The sequence below is a fragment of the Arabidopsis thaliana genome, chromosome 2 (assembly GCF_000001735.4).
Source record: "Arabidopsis thaliana chromosome 2, partial sequence".
NCBI lineage: Eukaryota > Viridiplantae > Streptophyta > Magnoliopsida > Brassicales > Brassicaceae > Arabidopsis > Arabidopsis thaliana.
The window spans coordinates 11,146,432-11,164,489 of NC_003071.7; the positions used below are offsets into that span (position 1 = coordinate 11,146,432).

The window sequence follows — 18,058 nt, forward strand, 5'->3', positions numbered from 1 at the left end:
CTCTTAAAGAGGAAATGAGATAGAAACAATATGTTACAAACTAAAAATAAATCAAAATCATAGAGTATTACAACACACAAATAAATAAATTGGAAACAGACTCTACATGAAACCCATGAAATGAATTAGAAGAGAGAACACAAAAATATTGTATTAAATAAAATCTTTTGCCATTTTTCAATTGAGGATCATAATACATTGACGATGAAATCCAGAGATTGAATTCCTGATACCAAAAAAAAAAAGCAAATCAAAACCAACTATTGTTTTTTAACACAATTTAATCCACCTCATTTTCATCATCATTTGCAATATCCTATTAAATCAATTCAACACTCTCTATTGTAAATAATTTTAGATCATATTAAGCGGATCACTTTCGGCAAACGAATTCTTTAGACATAGGAGTGTAACTTTGGCTTTGGGTCGTTTTTCACATATCTTTGAAGGTAGAGAGAAGAGATAGTCAAAATCCTTTTTTAACTTCTTTAGTTGTTGGAGCTTTCTTTGGAATTTGACTAAACTTATGGTTTCTCTACTGTTGGACTAGGTTGGATTTCTTCATATCCAATATTATTTGTCCGTTGTTGACTTTTCTGATATAATCAACTTTCTTCAATTGAGGTTTTGCAACTTCGCCTTCATTGTCAACTTTTTGCATGGCGGTAAGAAAAAGTCTTCGTATTTTCGTTACCTATTAGCAGTACTGCCTATTAGTAGTTTAGTACAAATGAATCATTTTGATAGTTTTAGATGTTTTTCGGCTCATTGTATATTAATTCAAATTAAGAATCATACTCGAGTGACATAAAATAATAAATAATAAAAAAATAAAAAAAATAATAATGAAATAAGACGTGTGCCAAGGCCCAAGGGATTGGACGAATATAGAAGAAGTACGGATTAGCGAAGAAAAGAAAAAAGACCATAAACAAATCAATTCAAGCCAAGGTGGTTTAAGAAGACCAAAACAGCTAGCCCATGAAAAGTCTCAAGTCAAGTTTTTGATGGATACATTATTGAATTGAATAGATTACGTTTTTCTTTATTATACGATAATAGGAGAATTTTGTTGTTGGAACTCTTGCAAGACTGTTTTTTTTCTTCCAAAAGTCTGTTGCACTTTTTTTTGTTTGGTTTTGTTTTCGTTTTCTAACATTTTAGGCAAGATAAAATGATGAACTTTTCAGATAGAAAATCATTCAATATTTTTAACAAAATTTTATTTAATTCAAAAAGTTGTTGTTTACAGTTCACCTAATAAATTTACAGCCTTGGGCATTTCACCTAAACCAGAAGTTACGATGCAGCCAAAAAAAGAGGAACAAAAAGACCAAAAGGGACTTAGAAAAAAAAACATGAATTAAAGAACAAAGGATGATGAGAAGAGATTGATGAAGCCTTTTCTCATACCTCACTAGCTTAAAGGGTCATAACATTCACTTCTTGGTGAGTTAAGTTGACAAGGCCTAACAGTTTACTTGAACTCTAGGGCTTGGGATTCCCATGTATGCTAAGCGTGGAGAGACTCTTACTCTAGGACTAGGCCTTGGAGAAGGAATTGGGCCGTATGGTGACGGAAAACGTGTAGAACCAGGCGAAATCCGAGGAGACAAACTGACTTGTTCGAACGCTTGTGACTGAAGTTCCATTGGATAATCTCTAACACACCCAATTCTTGGACCAACTCCACTGTTCCATTTGCAAGACAGCCTCTTTGCAAGCTGGAACACCGGTCTTTCTCTCTCTTTCTCTTCTTCTTGTTCCTCTGTAACGATGGTTTCTGCTGGTTTCTTCTCTGCTTCTTCTTCTTTTGTTGCTTCTTCTTCGTAGCCACTGGAATTGAATGACGAATATTCCTCATTCACAGAGCATCTCTGTATTCAGATTAAATAAGTGAGTACATACCATTTTTCATATTTCGCATGTATGCAACCAAAAATTATATTCCTTACCTTAACATTGGTCATATCAACATTGTTCTCTTCCAGGAAACTTATGAATTCATTGAAGTTGTCTTCTGTTGGGAGGTAGTGTCCACTGTATGGCCATATAGCCTGAGAAAATATGTGTTTTGATTAGATCCTCGACATAAAAGCTAAGAGAACCAAACTAGAAAGCAAAACTGAATCGGAACACACCTCGAGGATCCCCTCGCGAGCAACCAATCTTCCTGCAGCAGTTGTGGCACCTCCAGACAAGAAACTCGAATGTTGGAAACGACCTTTCTTCTTCTGCCCTACGTATAAGGTTCTAGTTGTGCTAAGTACAAAAATTGACTTGGAATCCTCTGTTGAATTGATCAGAGTCATGCTTTGTTTATTCATTAGCTTTCCATCTTCTACTATCACTTCGTATGCTTCTCTCTCCAGCTGCAGGTTGAATAACACAAACGTGTATGAGCAAAAAGAAGATAAGTACCCTGAACTAATTTTTTAGCAGGTGAAACCGAAAAAAGACTTACTGGTCCTAGATATTTAATGCACTGTTTTTGCAGAACACTTCTTGGGTGGTGTTCAAGATTCACATCTTTTCCATCGCCAATGTCCAACCTTCAGTTTCAAATAGGTGGAAACAAAGTTCAGAACAGATTCATACAACAGAAAAAGATAACGATAGTTACGGGACTCACCAGTAGAAGAATGGTTGTGCGCTCATGCTTGCTGACCAGACATCATAATAGAAGTGCAAGTTGTGGCCATAACGATGGCGTGGGTCAATCTGTAAATGCCGAAAAGACAAAACTTAGATCAAATCCACAAAATAGGAAGGTTTATTTCATGTCCAAAGCAAGTATGGGGACTTACAGCTTCAAGCCAATGCTGAAGAGCTAACTTTTGAGCTTTTTCATCTTTTGACAATCCTTTTCCAACCTAAATGACATACAATAGAAGGATTCACATCAGTTTCTTATGACATCTAAACATAGATAATAAATTGTGGAAATGATGTCAAACCTTAGCAGCTCGTGTCCTAGCTCGTGCCCACTTCGAAACCGCGGTTTCATGTTTCTCTTCTTCAAAGAAGGCGACTGAGCTCAAATTTAAAGCTGCAGCATCCAGAGTCTTCCACCTATGAAACATTTGAATTAGTTTCAACAGCTTGAACCACATTACTAATAAAAAAGATAGAGGACCATCAAGTGACTCACCAGAGCTCCTCAACAACAACCGCGCAATCCGCTAAGTTCCTTCTTGTTCTGTAACTCTTGTACACCTTCTGTAACGTAGTTGCAGCTGCATCAAGCTCGGTGACCGGTCTTGGAGAGAAGAACACAAAAGGCGTAGGTGGAGTAATAGTAGGCTTCGTTATTTGGATTCTCTCACAGTTCCTTCCATTCAAACTGTTACGAGCAGGCTTCGTCGGTTCAACAATCTCCTCATCTTCCTTGTTCATCGGTTCAGTCTCAACTTCTGTCACAATCTCCCAGCTGTTGAAGCTCAAAGACCGCTCCATACCCGTCTTCGGAGACTTTTCCTGCGGGTTCTCACTCTTGAAACTGTTGGTTCTTGAAGTCAAGCCTCCTTCTTTAAGTTTTAAGCTGAAAGATCTGGTTTCAAGAAAACTCTCGACAGGGTTCTTGAAACTGAAGAACTGGGTCGTCACAACTTCTTTCCAAGCAGACAAGAGCAAAGAAAGAGAAAGACCCATCTTTCTCTGATTAAACAACAATATTAAACACGATCTCTTCCTCCAAACTACCCTGCACACGTATCAAATTCAGATCAATATCAAAAACTTTGACAAACGAATCTTTTTTCTCTAAGCCAACTATCATTAATATATTAATTTGTTTACTGAGTCATTCCTATCATCACCACCAAACACATTTATTATAGCCGACGATGGATAAAAATCTAATCTCATTCAGACATTTCAACAAACACATTCAGAATAACTCCATAAAGGTGGAGACTTTATGATTTTATTCATCTTTTATAATCGACCCATGTAAGAATCAGAGACATACCTCAAGAATTTGCAGAGTATTAACACCAAGGAAGACTTGAAAAAGGTCAAGTCTTTATCTCTATCTTCTTGTGTAGAGAAAACTTAAGGAGGAATGAGAAATTGAATACAACAACCAAGTTGAGGAATAACACAATATATATACACAACACAAGCTGAATAAATGTATAGTGTGTGTGTGTGTAGTTGACGAGTATTAAATGCGGTAAAAGTTTTGTTTAAAGAAAGTCTTCGTTGAATATGACAAAGCTTTGAGTGAAGAAGATTCAAAGATGGTGTGTCTGAAAAAAAAAGATATTAATTTTAAAATGATATATAGAGACAAGTAACAAAGTGTGTGTGTGATAGAGAACAGAACAGTGTAATAAGGGAACCCATAGGAGACGCTGGGTAATAAAGGTAGCTTCACCGAAACTTATTCATTTAGAAAAGTAGGGACAATTTATTAGTCTTTTATATATTTTTCGTTTTTTTTTTGGTTATAGAATTTAAAATGTAATGTGTAATGATATCGAAATTCCTTTAGTTCAATTTTGGTTATTTTGGTTATAGAGTAAAATTTATTTAGATATTGGAAAAAAAATTGGACCCGATTCTTTTGGTTTATGGAGTTTATGAACCATTCCAATACATACAAGTAAACAACAAAGTGTGTGATAGAAAACAGTGTATATGGGAACCCACAGGAGACGCTCAGTAAGAAGAAGGTAGCTTCACAGAAACTTATTAATTCAGGAAAAAAAAAATATTGTTGACAAATAAACAAAAAAAATTGTTAATTCAGTAGGGTCGTTTTTCGAGCAAATCTTATCTACCATGACATTATGAAAAATATATTAATGCTGTGGATATATATATTAATGCAGAAATTATTGAAACAATGATACTATATATTTACTTTGTCCCCAAAAAAAATGATATAAATTTACCTTTAACTGTTGAACTAGCTAGTTACAATATCGTGAAATGACGTTAATAATAGTAACCACTATTGCACCACTCTTTTGGTATGTTAACCAGATTTTTTCACCATCCAAAGTAAGAAAGTTTGTCTATGTCGTGTAAAGAGAATTTAGACTTCAAAAAACTTTGAAGGATATGTATAAATAGTGCAAGAGGTGTAATCATCTCCGTAGGATTTTTAAGCAGAGAGTTAGACTCCAACTCTTTGCAAAATATTGAGAAAAACTCCAAAAGAACATATTGTCAAAACAAAAAGTAATTATTTGCTGCAAGTAGATACTCACACAAAAGTTAAGTTTTTTACTTAGGTTTGAATTAGTGACGTTCATTAAAGCAATGAACCTGTTTTGAAAACATAACTTAATAGGAGTTTGATTGTTAGCGGTAGTTTGCAACTTTGCATTAGTAGTTCATTCATATCAAATATTTAGTTTAAAACTGTATGTGGTATATTCTTAAATATCAAAATCACAGCTAGTGAGGTCTTAAATTACATGTGGTAGGTGTAGATGACAAAAGGAAATATTTGAACAAATTATTCGCATGTGTAGACACGTGCATAATTGCATATGAGCGAACGAAGATTAGTCGGGACATGTTTGAAATAGTTTTTGTTTCTCTTCTTTGTTTTGTGTCGACACCGTACAAATCTTGGTTCTTTGTGATAATCACAATTTTATATAAGATTTTGGATATAATTAAATACGGTTTGGTCTGATATATCTGTCATTTGTCGTGTGCAATGTAATTGATGTGGTTTGGGTGTGTTGACTGTTGTCTAATTGCTATTAAACGATTATCCACGCAGTATTGTCACCGTTATCAACTCTGTACAATCTGTTTCCATCAAATCAATCTATTCTTCTGGCCAAAATAGTTTATATCCCCTAAATTAGCCATTATTATTGTTAATTATGAGTGAAGAGATGATAGGCTCCGTTTTGACATATTGCACTTTGGATTTAGGAATACCAAAACTACCATATCCTTGAAAGGCTACCATATCCTCCGAGGTGAGAGTCTTTATGTCTTAACGTCTAATGAATTGCCAAACCTGGATTTGTCTAAAAAAGGTTTCAAGGAAGTGTACTTCAATGATAGTTTATTACAAAAATTTCGTCCGCCAAATTAACTCCTTTAAGTGGTACCATATATGTAACAGCAACATGGTACAAACACATTGCGGTTACAACATCAGGAGATGTTTTGTATATTCAAAGCATATATTAAGGTTAAAAATTTGTTTTATTCATTCAGACTATAAGTCCACATTGGCCCAACCACGACTGGGCCGACCAACTTAAAACCCTGCAGCTTAATGTCTTAAACAAAACTCTAAAAATCTTCTTCAGATTTTTTCTCAGGGAAGAAGAACCAGAGCGTTTAACGTCGACGAACACAGGTTAGTCTTCCTTTTTCTACTTTTTGAGTTACTTGGGTCTTCTCTAATTTACTCAAATTCATGATTTTTTTTTTTGTTCTTATGAAGATACGGCGTGTGGTAATAAATAATGTCTTCTGGCTTGAAAATCATAGAAGAACCGCAAAAACCGATTGAGAAGCTGCAGATTTATCCGACGGCTAATGCTGGTGTTTCTCCCTTTTGGCGAGGTTCTCAAAGTTTACATCTTTAAGCTGATTTTGATATCTATATTGCCAAGTATGAATTTTTGCAAGCTTGTTCCTTTATCTCTCAGACAAGTATGAGCGAGATGCTAAAAAGTATTGGGATATATTTTACAAGCATCATGGAGACAGAGTAAGCCTTTAGCTCAGTTACTTTCTTTCTCAATTCACATGTAATTGAGCTAATATTGATGCATATAAGTGTGTAATATTGGGTGGATTCACTTTTGATTTGGTAAATGCGTTTAGTTTCTTTAGATGTAGTCGTTAAGGATTGTTCAGATATATGTTAAGACCCTCTCTTTGTTGATATGTGGTACAAGTATGAAAGTGAAGAGTATTTAAAGCAACCACTCCTCTGAACTGGTTAGGGTGATTGATGGGTTTGAGGACTCAAGTTAGTTAGTGATACTATATATCAAGTAGATCTATTTCATTAAGTTTAGTAACTTAGGTGTTTGTTTATAGGAGAAACGGAATTATGGCTGTCTTGAGCGGATATTGTCTTCAACTGCCTATGCCCTTGGTTCCAGATTTTATCAGCAATATAATCTAAGGTTCCAGTATTAGGTCATATCATAACGTTGACATTAATGCTTTCTGAAATTTGAGTGTGAGCTCACTGTGCTAATTATATTGCTGTGTTTTACTATATGATAAGATTTTCTTGTTCTTCATCAGTTTTTCAAAGACCGCCACTACTTGGATAAGGAATGGAATAGCTATTTTTCCGTGAGTATTTAAACTAGTTTCTTTTGGTTTCTGCTGCATTACCTAGTATAGTATATAACCTTAGTTTTTCTTATTCCCTTTTTCAGGTTAGTGGGAAAAGTGTCATTCTTGAGGTAAACAAAAATGCTCAAGCTGTTACTCATCCAAAATCTAGCTATTTTGTTATTCTGTTGAGCAATTGGTCTTGATTTGCAGGTTGGCTGTGGAGCTGGAAACACCATCTTTCCATTGATCGCCACATATCCAGACATTTTTGTTTATGCATGTGATTTTTCACCACGAGCCGTCGAATTGGTCAAGGTCAGTCACTTTCTTCTTCTAGTCTAATGTGTACTTTGATTTGGTTGATTTGTCTTTCCTAGTGAGGTTAATTTATAGTAATAGTCTTTCTGTCTCTAAGCTCATTTAACAGGTCCACCTTAATTTATGCCTGTGAGTAGTTACTTGCTGCGTCTACCAAATGGAATAGTGTGTGATTTGTCATGTGCTTCATAGTTTTTTGTTGACCAGAGTGTATTTAACTTATTATGACATTCAGGCTCATGATGAATACACAGAGACACGCGTTTGTGCATTTGCTTGTGACTTGACAGGGGATGGTCTTGACAAGCATATTTCTCCATCTTCAGTTGATATTGTGACCATGGTATTTTCCTAACAAATTTATATTATTGTGTTAACTAGGTAGAAGATAATGATCCATCAAATTATCTTAGTAAAAGATTAACACTCCCCTGTAATTGCTCCCTTGGTTTTTCTTTCTTTGAGTATATAACGTTTGAGCCTTTTCTTTTCTCGTCATGGGCTATTTCTCATTTTAAATACTTGTTGAACAGATATTTGTTTTATCTGCGGTATCCCCAGAGAAGATGTCCTCAGTATTGCAGAACATTAGGAAAGTTCTTAAGGTATCAAACACATCCTTTCTCATGTACTTCTGGACATCCATCTTCCTCTGTTAGACTGAATTCCTCTTGTTGAGTTACTTCTTATTATTCTGTTTTCAGCCAAATGGGTGTATCCTCTTCCGTGACTATGCTGTCGGTGATCTTGCTCAGGTTTGATCCACCTTTTATTACTTCAGAAATTCAAAGTTATCGCTACTCGTATGCCCATTTTGATGCACTTGAAACGAAAAAATATTTCTACTACAGTTTCATGCTTAAAAAAAAACATTGTGGTCTGGCTTTCCTTTTAGGAAGAACAACCACTTCTTAAGAGATTTAGTATCCTTTAGAATACGAAGGCGTGGTTACCCCTTATGTGTTTCAGTATTTCATCAACAGGAGAGGTTCTCTGGGAAGGATCAGAGGATCAGCGAGAACTTTTATGTGAGAGGTGATGGCACTGTAAGTTCTTTCTTTCTCCTGCGCTATTTATTTGCAGTACACATTTCTATAATTTTGCAGATCTGTGATGATTTTGTTTTCTATGCAGCGTGCATTCTACTTTTCTAATGAATTCCTAGAAACTTTGTTTTCTGAACAAGGATTTGAAGTTGAGGAGCTTGATGTTTGCTGCAAACAAGTTGAGAATCGTTCACGCGAACTGGTCATGAATCGGCGCTGGGTCCAAGCTACATTTCGTCGAACAAATGGCAACAAAAACCCTTGTGATAGTTTGACTCCTGCCAAATTAGATAAATCTGAACAACAGGATAGCATTCAGTCTAAATCTGAGGAGCAGGAAAGAAAAGAGATTATTGATTACACTGACATTGACATATCTGATGGTCTGGCTATGGAAATGTTTGGAGCCTCCCCATCAAGTCATGAGGTAAGAGACTTCGGTAATCTCATTGTTTTTACATATTTTCTCGAAGAGTATTTTTAATTTAATTCTATGCTTACAAGTCCATATCTGTTTTTCTATTCGATTTGTTGTCATAGATGAGCGTGGTTAAGCTTAGGGATTCTGCTTTTAAAATCAAACTTTTGTCAAAAGAATATCAACATACTTGCAAATCTACGGGGTTGATGCTCTGGGAGTCTGCTCGGCTTATGGCTTCTGTTCTTGACAGGAACCCAAACATTGTTTCTGGAAAACGGGTGTTGGAATTGGGTTGTGGCTGCACAGGAATTTGCTCGATGGTAGCTGCCAGATCAGCTAACCTTGTGGTAGCAACCGATGCAGACACAAAGGCACTTACGCTATTGACAGAGAACATCACAATGAACCTCCAATCTTCTTTACTTGGAAAACTGAAAACAAGCGTACTTGAATGGGGAAACAAAGAGCATATAGAAAGCATTAAGCGTTTGGCTTGTGAGGGATTCGAAGTTATCATGGGGACAGATGTTACCTATGTAGCTGAAGCCATTATACCTTTATTTGAAACCGCAAAAGAGTTGATCTTACGGAAAATGGGAGACGACTTAGAGGTGCAAGAGAAGCCGGCGTTGATTCTATGCCATGTTTTCAGAAGGGTTGATGAACCTTCTCTTCTGTCAGCTGCATCTAAGTTTGGGTTTAAGCTTGCAGACAGATGGGCTGCAAATTCAAAGGAATCTCCTATTGGGAACATCATTGACAGTTGGTTTTCCGAAAAGGATTTGGTCGCAGAAATCCCGAGTTCTGCGTTGCATATTCTCTATTTTCAGATGGAGTAACTATGTGGTAGAGGAGCAAATGTTGATTAACTGGAGAGTTCTTTTATATTAAAAAATCCTCATTGAATCTCAAATCAATGAATGTCCTACATGTATTCTTCTATATTAGCAATGGATTTTTTGGGTATAAAACTATTACATGATGATGACTTGTTGTTACCAGCCTTCCTTATCATCCATTTCCCTCACGATTTTGACATTTTTAATGGCTTTATGAGAGTTGAATCCACATGTTAACTCGGTCCTGCAGAAACACTTTCCCTTTTATGACTTGGATTTTGTTGGCATGTTAGTTTAGTCAGTCTCCCCCTCATCTAATTCCATCACCACTTTCCCTCATTCTTTGCCACACAAAAGTTGTCCAAATGTTCACATTTCCTTCTACATGAGCACCGCCATGGATAGGTGAATTATACATTTACATCTCCTCTTGTGGGTTTAGCTTGAATCATAATGTTTTGGAGAGTTCTTGTGATAGATTCACTTCCACAAAAAACCTTTGCTTCTTCAAAATTACTACATAACTCCATGACATAAAAAAATTACTAAAAACATTATTAATTTTATTTTTATATTTTTTACACATTGACCAAAAAATAACATGTTATGAAAACTGAAATGATAAAAATATGAAGAATAGTATAGGTTTTTTATGGTAAGAGAAGTTTAGTTAGTGAATTTTTTTTTTTTTTTTTTTTGTATTCTCAAAATATAAATAGATTCTTATTTTATTTCTTTTTTCGTGTCCTTAAATATTTATCTGAATTTTTAATTAATAAACGACGATCAAAATAGTTCTCAATCAGTTGGATCATCTTTTTATTCCTAAATAAATAAACTCCAAAAGCATCTCTCTGTTTCTTCTCCTCTCTTCAAGCTTTTTGTTTCGTCTCAGTCGTCGTCATCATCTCTGACAGGTGAATTGAATAATATTCCACTTTCATTATTCCTTCTTCTTCTTTATAGCTTTTCCACATGAATTTTTGTGTTTGTGCTTGTAGATCTAAGGTTTTGTCCAGTTTCCGGAGTAATTGAAATTTGCAGAGAAAGAAAAATCCAATTTTTGTTCATTTTGGAAAAAATCTGAATTAGACTGATTGATAGTACACATTTTTTAGAAATTTTGGAGAAACCCATGTATAGTAAGCTACAAAATGATCAATTATACTCAGATCATTTCAGATATATAATGAGAAATGGTAGATTAATCATTGTTATTTGTTAGGTTGATTCAAATAAACATTAGAAGCTATTTGATGAATCTGTCTATGTCTACTTGTGGCAGCAAGGTTATTCACATAGGCAAAGAAGTCATTCTTTTGCATGCTGTTTTCCAATAAAGTTAATTCTCTAACAGAACAAGTTTCGAGATTGGATATTGACGACAACGATATGGGACTTGGAGGTAGTGAAACAATGGAATGCAAGTGTGGTATGCCTCTGTGTATCTGTGTAGCTCCTCCCAAATCAACTGATAAACCAAACCCACCTGTAAAAACTTCATTTCCTCAAGTTTGTGTTCCTGACAAAATACGTTTCTCGCTTTTGAATATTGCTTTTGGAACAGGCTACCATTGCTCCTGTGGTTCTTCCTCAGTTGAAGTCAGAGGCTTCAGCAAAAAGTAAAGGTTCCACTTCCAGCAGCAATGCTAGGTATGTTATCATTTAGTCGTAGTATCAAGGCAAAAGTTTGTGTCTAGAGTTTACTTCATAAGCTTTACACATGTGAGAAAGTTGTTTGTCTAGGCATTTTCATTTACTTTATTAGGGCAAGGAAGTATCAACATGAAATTTGCTTGCTCTTGCATTTCAGCTGGACCGATCAAATCACTCGTACTTTCTCCTTTTCGTGCAATTGTGTAGAAAATTTGCTTCCCATATTCGTTGTTGTGGCAACTGACAAATGATATTGAAATATCTCTCGTTGCCGTTATATATCTTTTAAGCTGTTTTGATTTGTAAATAAGCTGTTGAAAAACTCAGATCAGCTCTAAATGCTGGACTAGACACCCCCCAAAGAGACTATGAAGCCAGTGGGGAGGTAACTCTTGACATTTCATTACATAAATAAACCATAGTTTACTGTTTCTAACAGAGCATTATTGATTTTATGGAATTTGTTTGTTAAAAGGGATTAAGAGAAGCGATTAAGAATGGTGACAGTGCTGGTGCGAAAAAGCTTCTAAAAGAGGTACTTAATCTCCTAATTAAGAAGCTGCGCTTAATTAAGTGTATAGAGAGAGGTTAAAACTCTAGGAGTTGCAGGGCGTAGATGCAAATTACCGAGACAGGCAAGGAATGTCGGTGCTTCATCTGGTAATCTTCCCACTCCTCATGTGTGATTGATTTGCTTAAGTAATTCGGAAATATACTAATAACATAATCTTATACTTCCACAGGCTGTCCTGTTCAACCAAACTGATATTGCGTTGATGTTGATGGATCATGGAGCAAGCCTTGAGTACAAGAATGCACAAGGTAATTCTCATGCTACGCAAATCTTACCAAATCAATGACCTGCGAAAAACATGTTAAGGAGAACAAGTGTAGTTAGTTACATAGGAACTTCTCTGGTTTCGTTCGCCTAAAGTATATAAACTGTTATGCGTCACCAGGAGAAACACCGCTAGATTGTGCCCCGGCAACACTGCAATACAAGATGCGGGAAAAGATGAAGTCCACTTAACAGCATGCCTCAGACAGAGCTACAAATCATTCCTCAAATCTTTTTCAGATAAGGGAAAGATTTGTAATGGAAAAAATCAAGGGATCATGAATTTGCTTGTAACTTTAGTTGCATTCTGTGTGCAATTTTCCATGTTATGTGATCTTTGAACCATGTCTTCTTCCGCTATGACATAAAAACTCCCTTTTGTTTTTATGTCATCAAAATGTGACAATGCAGAAACAAATACCAGCATTGTTATCATACGAATTCATTTATCTTACAAACTTTGTTTTCAAAGTTGTCTTCGGCGAGAAAACTATATAGTCCGTCGAGTATAATGAAAACAGTCTTCGACTCTTCGTTATAGGTTGCCACATTTTGACAATGGAAGATATGTGTGGGTGGCTCATATTGGGCCTCGAATTCTCTGAAAGCCCAAATTGAGGGACATGTGACACGTCACAGGTCAATGGTGTTAGAAAATCAGTGTCAAACCCTATCTATCTATCTCTTGAAATCTTCCCTTCTAGTAGCTAGTTTTAGCATCATCACTCAATAAAAACAAATGAAGTTTCATCTGCTTGTAGACTTTGTGCAGTTCTAGTTTTCAAGATTATACGTTTTATTTTCTGACCATGTTTGTTTCTTTAATTTGCTTGTTCTTTCTATAATTACTTTTTGTATAGAATTCACTAGTTGATTCCATCGACTCGTTCAAGCACCAGCTCGAAGAAGCTTAGCTAATTTATCTTAGAAAATAATGAAAAAGCTATGCTTCTCAAGAAGGTGCATGAACAAGTTGATGTATATTTTGATGTGTAAAGACCAAAATTGGATCTCACATGTGATGTTGTCAATTTTATCCAATTCAGGAAGTACTCTGTGAACTTGTTCCTTACTTTTTATTCTACTATTATTGTTAGTGTTTAGCTAGAGAACTATATGGATTTTGTTAAGAGATAAGAAACTGCAAGTTTGTGGATTTACTTTGATTTCTCACTTTATATATGACCATTAGTCCATTAACATTGTTTTTTTCTTTTTTAACATCAAAAGAACTTTTATTAGTTTGAAAAGTGATCCTCATGGAGGATTTGTACAAGGCTTCTAGGAACAAAGAAATGTTGTATAAAATTAACATTGGCAGGAATTAACTTCTTTGCCAAACAATCAGCCGCCTTGTTGCAATGCCTTGGTATCCATGTGAATGTAGCATTTGTGAATCTTTTTTGCCTTGTTTGGACTTCCTTCGTCAGGTTATGGACTCCAAAATTCTGTATTTCTCCGTTGATAAGATGTGGAATTTGCTTGTTATCTCCTTTAAAGGTAATATTTCTGTAGCCTCGTATCCAGGTGTGTTGCATGACCATAAGGAGAGCATGTAGTTCCGCCTCAATGACACTATTACAGGGTTTGCCTCTACTTTGTGTCGCTTCAATAAAAAATCTTCGGTCATCTCTTATGATCCATCCAGCTTTTCCATTTTCCCCGGTCCGAAAAAGACTACAATCGTAGTTACATTTCAGAAATCCTTGGTGCGGTTTTCGCCATTGTTGGGATTCAAGTGTGGCTTCTCTTTCATGAAGATTGTTTGTGTTGGCCTGATATGATGAACATTCATACGAATCTGTGATATCTTGTTGTGCATCCTTCCACCACATACTACTGCGACGTTGGTAAACTAGCAGATTCCGGCTTTTCCATATTCTCCATAGGATCTATTAACACTGATATTATATAGTAAAAGTAGAAAACAATTGTTTAGAAGCTTAATTACACTGATGTTGTAAAGTTACATAGTATAACTAAATACATACAAATTACAAATTTTATTTATATATTATATATGTAACGCCTTAATTAATTATACTATAGAGATTGAAGATAATAGATATTACAGATTTAATTGAGTAAACGAGATGTACATTCGAAGTCGCTTGAGGAGTGGTCCGATTTCTTCAATCTCTTTAGATGATATTGTCTTATTATATGACTTTTTTTTTTCTTATTTTTCTCTCTCTAGTATTGTGTGACTTTTTTTTTTCTTTTTTTCTCTCTCTAGTATTGTCTTATTAACTCGTTATTCTATATCTGTATTTTTTTTAGAGATATTTGCCTTCTCAGACACTTTTAAAAAATATTTTACGTGTTACAACACTTCAAAAAGATCAGGCACTTTGCATTGCCAAATTTACTATTATACCCTAAAACTGATTTTTCATTTGTGAATCAAACCAAACCCGTTTTTTCTAAACCAAATATGGTTCCCTTTCACCAATTTTCCTGAATCTCTCCCACGACTTTACAGTTTCATTTCACAAATCCAGTAAAAAAAACCTAATTTACATTTGCTCGATCAATGTTCATCGTCTCCAGCAAACAAATCCAGTAAAAAAAAACCTTAAACGAAACCCTTACACGACTTGAGTTTCCTCTGTTCCTCATCTTCTTGTTAGAAGTCTAACTTTTGATTCATCAAAAAATGTAAAGGTTTAGATACATCTTTGTGTTCAATCATGTTTTGATTAGGATGAAGAATTCAAAAATTTGATTATATCTTATATAGAAGAGAGACGTGTTTCGCTGATTTGCTATTTTGGTGACTTTATTGTTTTATTCTTACTTCTGAGAGAACCAATAGTAATTTCTGGTTTCTTCGTAATCTTGCAGGTTTTGAAAGCTCTAACCATGCTCCAATGATTGTGACTTTGGTTCAGTTTGCTGTTGGTAGTGTGCCCATTACTGTCATGTGGGTTCAGTTTGTTCTAGAGATGTGTCACTCACTCTGATATGTTTTCCTTGATATCTAGCTGCCATCTTGCCGCTTGATGTTGTGCACACACTTGGTAATCTATTTACGAACATGAGCCTCGAGAAAGTTTATGTTTCCTTTACTCATACCATTAAAGCCATAGAGCCTTTTTTCTCTGTTTTACTATCTGCTATGTTTCTTGAGGAGGTGAGCTCTTTTTCTGATTTGTGTTTTTTTTTTGACATCTTGGACACCATCACTCTCTTCTCAATTATAACATTGATCTCTCGTTCTGATGGCTCATGTGCCTTTCTTTACGGAAGGCATCAAGTTCACTCCTTCATACATTCAATCAACCGTGAGTTTATTATATATTACGATTCTATTTTTTATATCCTTCTCAAATGTTTGCAGTTCCTAACAACCAATCTCAGTTTTGCAGGGTGTGAATGTTCAACAGATATATACAAAGTCTCTTATCGCTGCACTCTACTTCCACGCATACCAGCAAATTAAGACTTTTCTCTCTTAATGACTTTGTTCAATATTTGTTGACATTATCGATAATTGTAAATATGAATATAACAATGTAGACAAAAGAATTTTAATATACTCACAAGGCAATGCCAATCTAAGATATAGATACCATGAGTCATGTCCATATATAGCCATATTCTCGCGGCATCATCATCTTAAAGGTGGAGATGAAAGAAAAATTAACAAATAATTTTTTATTGTTCATAATAACGAGTCCATTTAAATGAGTCCATATGGAAACTTTTTTACTGAGTCATATCCATTTTTTTGGAATCAATATCTTGAAGGTGGAGATGAAAGAAAAATCAACAAATAATTTTTTAGTGTCCATAATAACGAGTCCATTTAAATGAGTCTATATGGAAACGTTTTTACTGAGCCATATCTACTTTTTTTGAATCAATATCTTGAAAGTGGAGATGAAAGAAAATCAATAAATAATTTTTCAATGTCCATAATAATGAGTGCATTTAAATGAGTCCATACGGAAAAATGTTTACTGAGCCATATCCATTTTTTCGAATCAATATCTTGAAGATGGAGATGAAAGAAAAATCAACAAATAATTTTCAGTGTCTATAATAACGAGTCCATACTAAAACTTTTTTACTGAGCCATATCCATTTTTTGGGAATCAGTATCTTGAAGAAAGAGATGAGAAAAAAATCAAAAAATAATTTTTTAGTGTCCATAATAACGAGTCCATTTAAATTAGTTCATACGGAAACCTCTTTACTGAGCCATATCCATTTTTTCGAAATCAATATTTTGAAGGTGGAGATGAAAGAAAAATTAACAAATAAATTTTTAGTGTCTATAAAAACGAATCCATTTAAATTAGTCCATACGAAAACCTTTTTCCTAAGCTATATCCATTTTACAATAAAGTTATTGTATACGTCTACTATTTCTTTTTATAAATAAAATATGAATTTCTATCACCAAAATGGAACAATGTTAATTATAAAGCTCGGGGGCAAGGAGCTGCTCTGACCAAAAAAAAAATTTAAAAGTCAAAGCTACTACAACAAACTAAGTAGAAAGGAAATACTTATGAGTAATTAGCCATGGGAAAACCATTGCGAGGGTAGACGTCCGCAGCCATTGCGGCAACGACGAGCTAGAAGAGTTTCACGTATGCTCCTATCGATCTGTGAAAAGACAGGGGCAGGAGAAGTTGAGATGTTTTCGTGGATTCTGATGTTTCTTTCTTTCCATAGATAGAAGAAAAAAGCTTGATCTGCGACTACAAAATCCCCCTACTCCGGCGGAAACACATTGATCTCGTTACTGAAAACTGAGATTCCTTAAACACCCAAGCCCTCCAATCACTTTTGGAATCAAATCGAAGTTCTTTTAGACAAAATAAAGAACCCGAGAAAAGGAACCAAGCCCAGAAACTATGGAGAGATGAAGAGACGGAGACGCTACAAATCATGGAGAGATAGAGATAACTTTCTTTTAGTTTTCATAAGGATCCGAATTGAGGAAGAAGAAGAAAAAGAAATCGAGAAGGTGGAGAATTGGAAAGAAACGAAAATTGCGAATTGAAGAGGTGGGCTGAGATTGTTTTTAGAGATCTCAACCGTTTGTTAACTTGTTTTAATCTTATTGACCCCGTGTTTAAGTAGATACCACATCAAACAAAACCAATCGAACCGGTTTAGCAATTAATGATTCAATTTGGGAAGGATAGAATTGTCTTTATTTTCTCCAGAAACAAGAAAAAGTGTCTGAACAATAGAAAGTGCCTCAAACATAAAAACATTTCTTAAAAGTGCCTAATAATGCAACATTCCTTTTTTTTAATTTTCTTTTGTAAACTTTTTCCTCGCCGATTGAGATACTAATAATGATATGACTTTTTTAATTAATGTATTGTTACCGAAGAAAAAAACAAAAAAAGATTAGAGATGTGTACAAAGAAATTAAGGAAGGGTTATTGGTTTGTACATTTATAAGGAATTGAAAATCCAAACAAAAATTATTTGTTATTCAATTACTGATTTTAAAATTCTAATTAAAATTATGTGTTATTGATTCGATGATTTATAAATACTAGTTAAAATCTTTTGTTATTCGTTTAGTCATTTATTTTTGGATTTGAGAATTCATGTTATGTTTTAAATGGAATTGAATGGATTTAAAAGAGAAAAATAGAAGGATTCAAATCTATGGGTAAACACATGTTATTTCAAAATC

General features: G+C 34.8%; 3 protein-coding genes, 2 non-coding genes and 2 pseudogenes across 19 annotated transcripts; 5 read left to right on the top strand and 2 right to left on the bottom strand.

Moving 5' to 3' along the window:
* Positions 1-1,149: 1,149 nt before the first annotated feature.
* Positions 1,150-4,323, bottom strand: AT2G26190 (calmodulin-binding family protein). Of its 3 annotated transcripts, NM_128177.3 has the most exons (9): positions 3,971-4,323; positions 3,152-3,703; positions 2,958-3,072; positions 2,808-2,873; positions 2,633-2,721; positions 2,465-2,552; positions 2,142-2,372; positions 1,956-2,057; positions 1,207-1,877 (listed from the first exon to the last, which is right to left on the bottom strand). In NM_128177.3, the coding sequence occupies exons 2-9, from the start codon at positions 3,649-3,651 to the stop codon at positions 1,470-1,472; spliced, it is 1,599 nt and encodes a 532-aa protein (NP_565618.1). In that variant the 5' UTR covers positions 3,652-3,703; positions 3,971-4,323; the 3' UTR covers positions 1,207-1,469. The 3 variants fall into 3 exon arrangements, with proteins under 3 accessions (NP_001324666.1, NP_565618.1, NP_001324665.1); NM_001336040.1 differs by having other exon boundaries at positions 1,150-2,057; positions 3,971-4,197; NM_001336041.1 differs by lacking the exon at positions 3,971-4,323 and having other exon boundaries at positions 1,208-1,877; positions 3,152-3,866.
* A 1,893-nt stretch (positions 4,324-6,216) lies between these two features.
* Positions 6,217-10,198, top strand: AT2G26200 (S-adenosyl-L-methionine-dependent methyltransferases superfamily protein). Of its 2 annotated transcripts, none has more exons than NM_179744.3 (12): positions 6,217-6,334; positions 6,422-6,543; positions 6,630-6,691; positions 7,240-7,290; positions 7,377-7,403; positions 7,486-7,590; positions 7,829-7,936; positions 8,127-8,198; positions 8,298-8,348; positions 8,577-8,639; positions 8,728-9,066; positions 9,180-10,198. In NM_179744.3, exons 2-12 carry the CDS (start codon positions 6,444-6,446, stop codon positions 9,897-9,899), a joined length of 1,698 nt encoding a protein of 565 aa, NP_850075.2. In that variant the 5' UTR covers positions 6,217-6,334; positions 6,422-6,443; the 3' UTR covers positions 9,900-10,198. The 2 variants fall into 2 exon arrangements, with proteins under 2 accessions (NP_850075.2, NP_001324590.1); NM_001336042.1 differs by having other exon boundaries at positions 6,262-6,334; positions 9,311-10,165.
* A 488-nt stretch (positions 10,199-10,686) lies between these two features.
* AT2G26210 (Ankyrin repeat family protein) lies at positions 10,687-12,986 on the top strand. 7 transcript variants are annotated; one of them, NM_179745.3, is made up of 8 exons: positions 10,687-10,816; positions 11,185-11,390; positions 11,467-11,552; positions 11,883-11,940; positions 12,031-12,090; positions 12,165-12,215; positions 12,299-12,377; positions 12,515-12,986. In NM_179745.3, exons 2-8 carry the CDS (start codon positions 11,223-11,225, stop codon positions 12,583-12,585), a joined length of 573 nt encoding a protein of 190 aa, NP_850076.1. In that variant the 5' UTR covers positions 10,687-10,816; positions 11,185-11,222; the 3' UTR covers positions 12,586-12,986. The 7 variants fall into 7 exon arrangements, with proteins under 7 accessions (NP_850076.1, NP_001077961.1, NP_001323602.1 ...); NM_001084492.2 differs by having other exon boundaries at positions 11,257-11,390; NM_001336046.1 differs by having other exon boundaries at positions 10,687-11,098; positions 12,515-12,861.
* A 63-nt stretch (positions 12,987-13,049) lies between these two features.
* On the top strand, positions 13,050-15,961 carry AT2G26220 (annotated as a pseudogene). Of its 4 annotated transcripts, none has more exons than one of them (4): positions 13,079-14,243; positions 15,238-15,526; positions 15,643-15,677; positions 15,762-15,947. The 4 variants fall into 4 exon arrangements; another variant differs by having other exon boundaries at positions 15,238-15,294; positions 15,378-15,677; another variant differs by having other exon boundaries at positions 13,050-15,526; positions 15,762-15,961.
* On the top strand, positions 13,229-13,414 carry MIR825. The gene has a single exon (NR_140672.1). It is a non-coding gene; the product is annotated as a microRNA ath-MIR825 precursor (primary transcript).
* On the bottom strand, positions 13,632-15,012 carry AT2G26215 (annotated as a pseudogene; the record flags this gene model as incomplete). Its single annotated transcript has 3 exons — positions 13,632-14,041; positions 14,191-14,248; positions 14,968-15,012.
* An 883-nt stretch (positions 15,962-16,844) lies between the features above and the next one.
* Positions 16,845-17,660, top strand: AT2G08145. The gene has a single exon (NR_143737.1). It is a non-coding gene; the product is annotated as an uncharacterized misc_RNA (transcript).
* Positions 17,661-18,058: the final 398 nt, after the last annotated feature.

Coding starts and splice junctions, on each gene's coding strand:
- AT2G26200 (NM_179744.3), top strand. CDS start 6,444: ATGTCTTCTGGCTTGAAAATCATAGAAGAACCGCAAAAACCGATTGAG. Junction 6,692..7,239: donor ACAAGCATCATGGAGACAGA/GTAAGCCTTTAG, acceptor GTTCTTCATCAG/TTTTTCAAAGACCGCCACTA. Junction 7,291..7,376: donor AATGGAATAGCTATTTTTCC/GTGAGTATTTAA, acceptor TCCCTTTTTCAG/GTTAGTGGGAAAAGTGTCAT.
- AT2G26190 (NM_128177.3), bottom strand. CDS start 3,651: ATGGGTCTTTCTCTTTCTTTGCTCTTGTCTGCTTGGAAAGAAGTTGTG. Junction 3,073..3,151: donor GTTGTTGTTGAGGAGCTCTG/GTGAGTCACTTG, acceptor AATGTTTCATAG/GTGGAAGACTCTGGATGCTG. Junction 2,722..2,807: donor TTCAGCATTGGCTTGAAGCT/GTAAGTCCCCAT, acceptor CGGCATTTACAG/ATTGACCCACGCCATCGTTA.
- AT2G26210 (NM_179745.3), top strand. CDS start 11,223: ATGCTGTTTTCCAATAAAGTTAATTCTCTAACAGAACAAGTTTCGAGA. Junction 11,391..11,466: donor CTGATAAACCAAACCCACCT/GTAAAAACTTCA, acceptor CTTTTGGAACAG/GCTACCATTGCTCCTGTGGT. Junction 12,091..12,164: donor CGAAAAAGCTTCTAAAAGAG/GTACTTAATCTC, acceptor TAGGAGTTGCAG/GGCGTAGATGCAAATTACCG.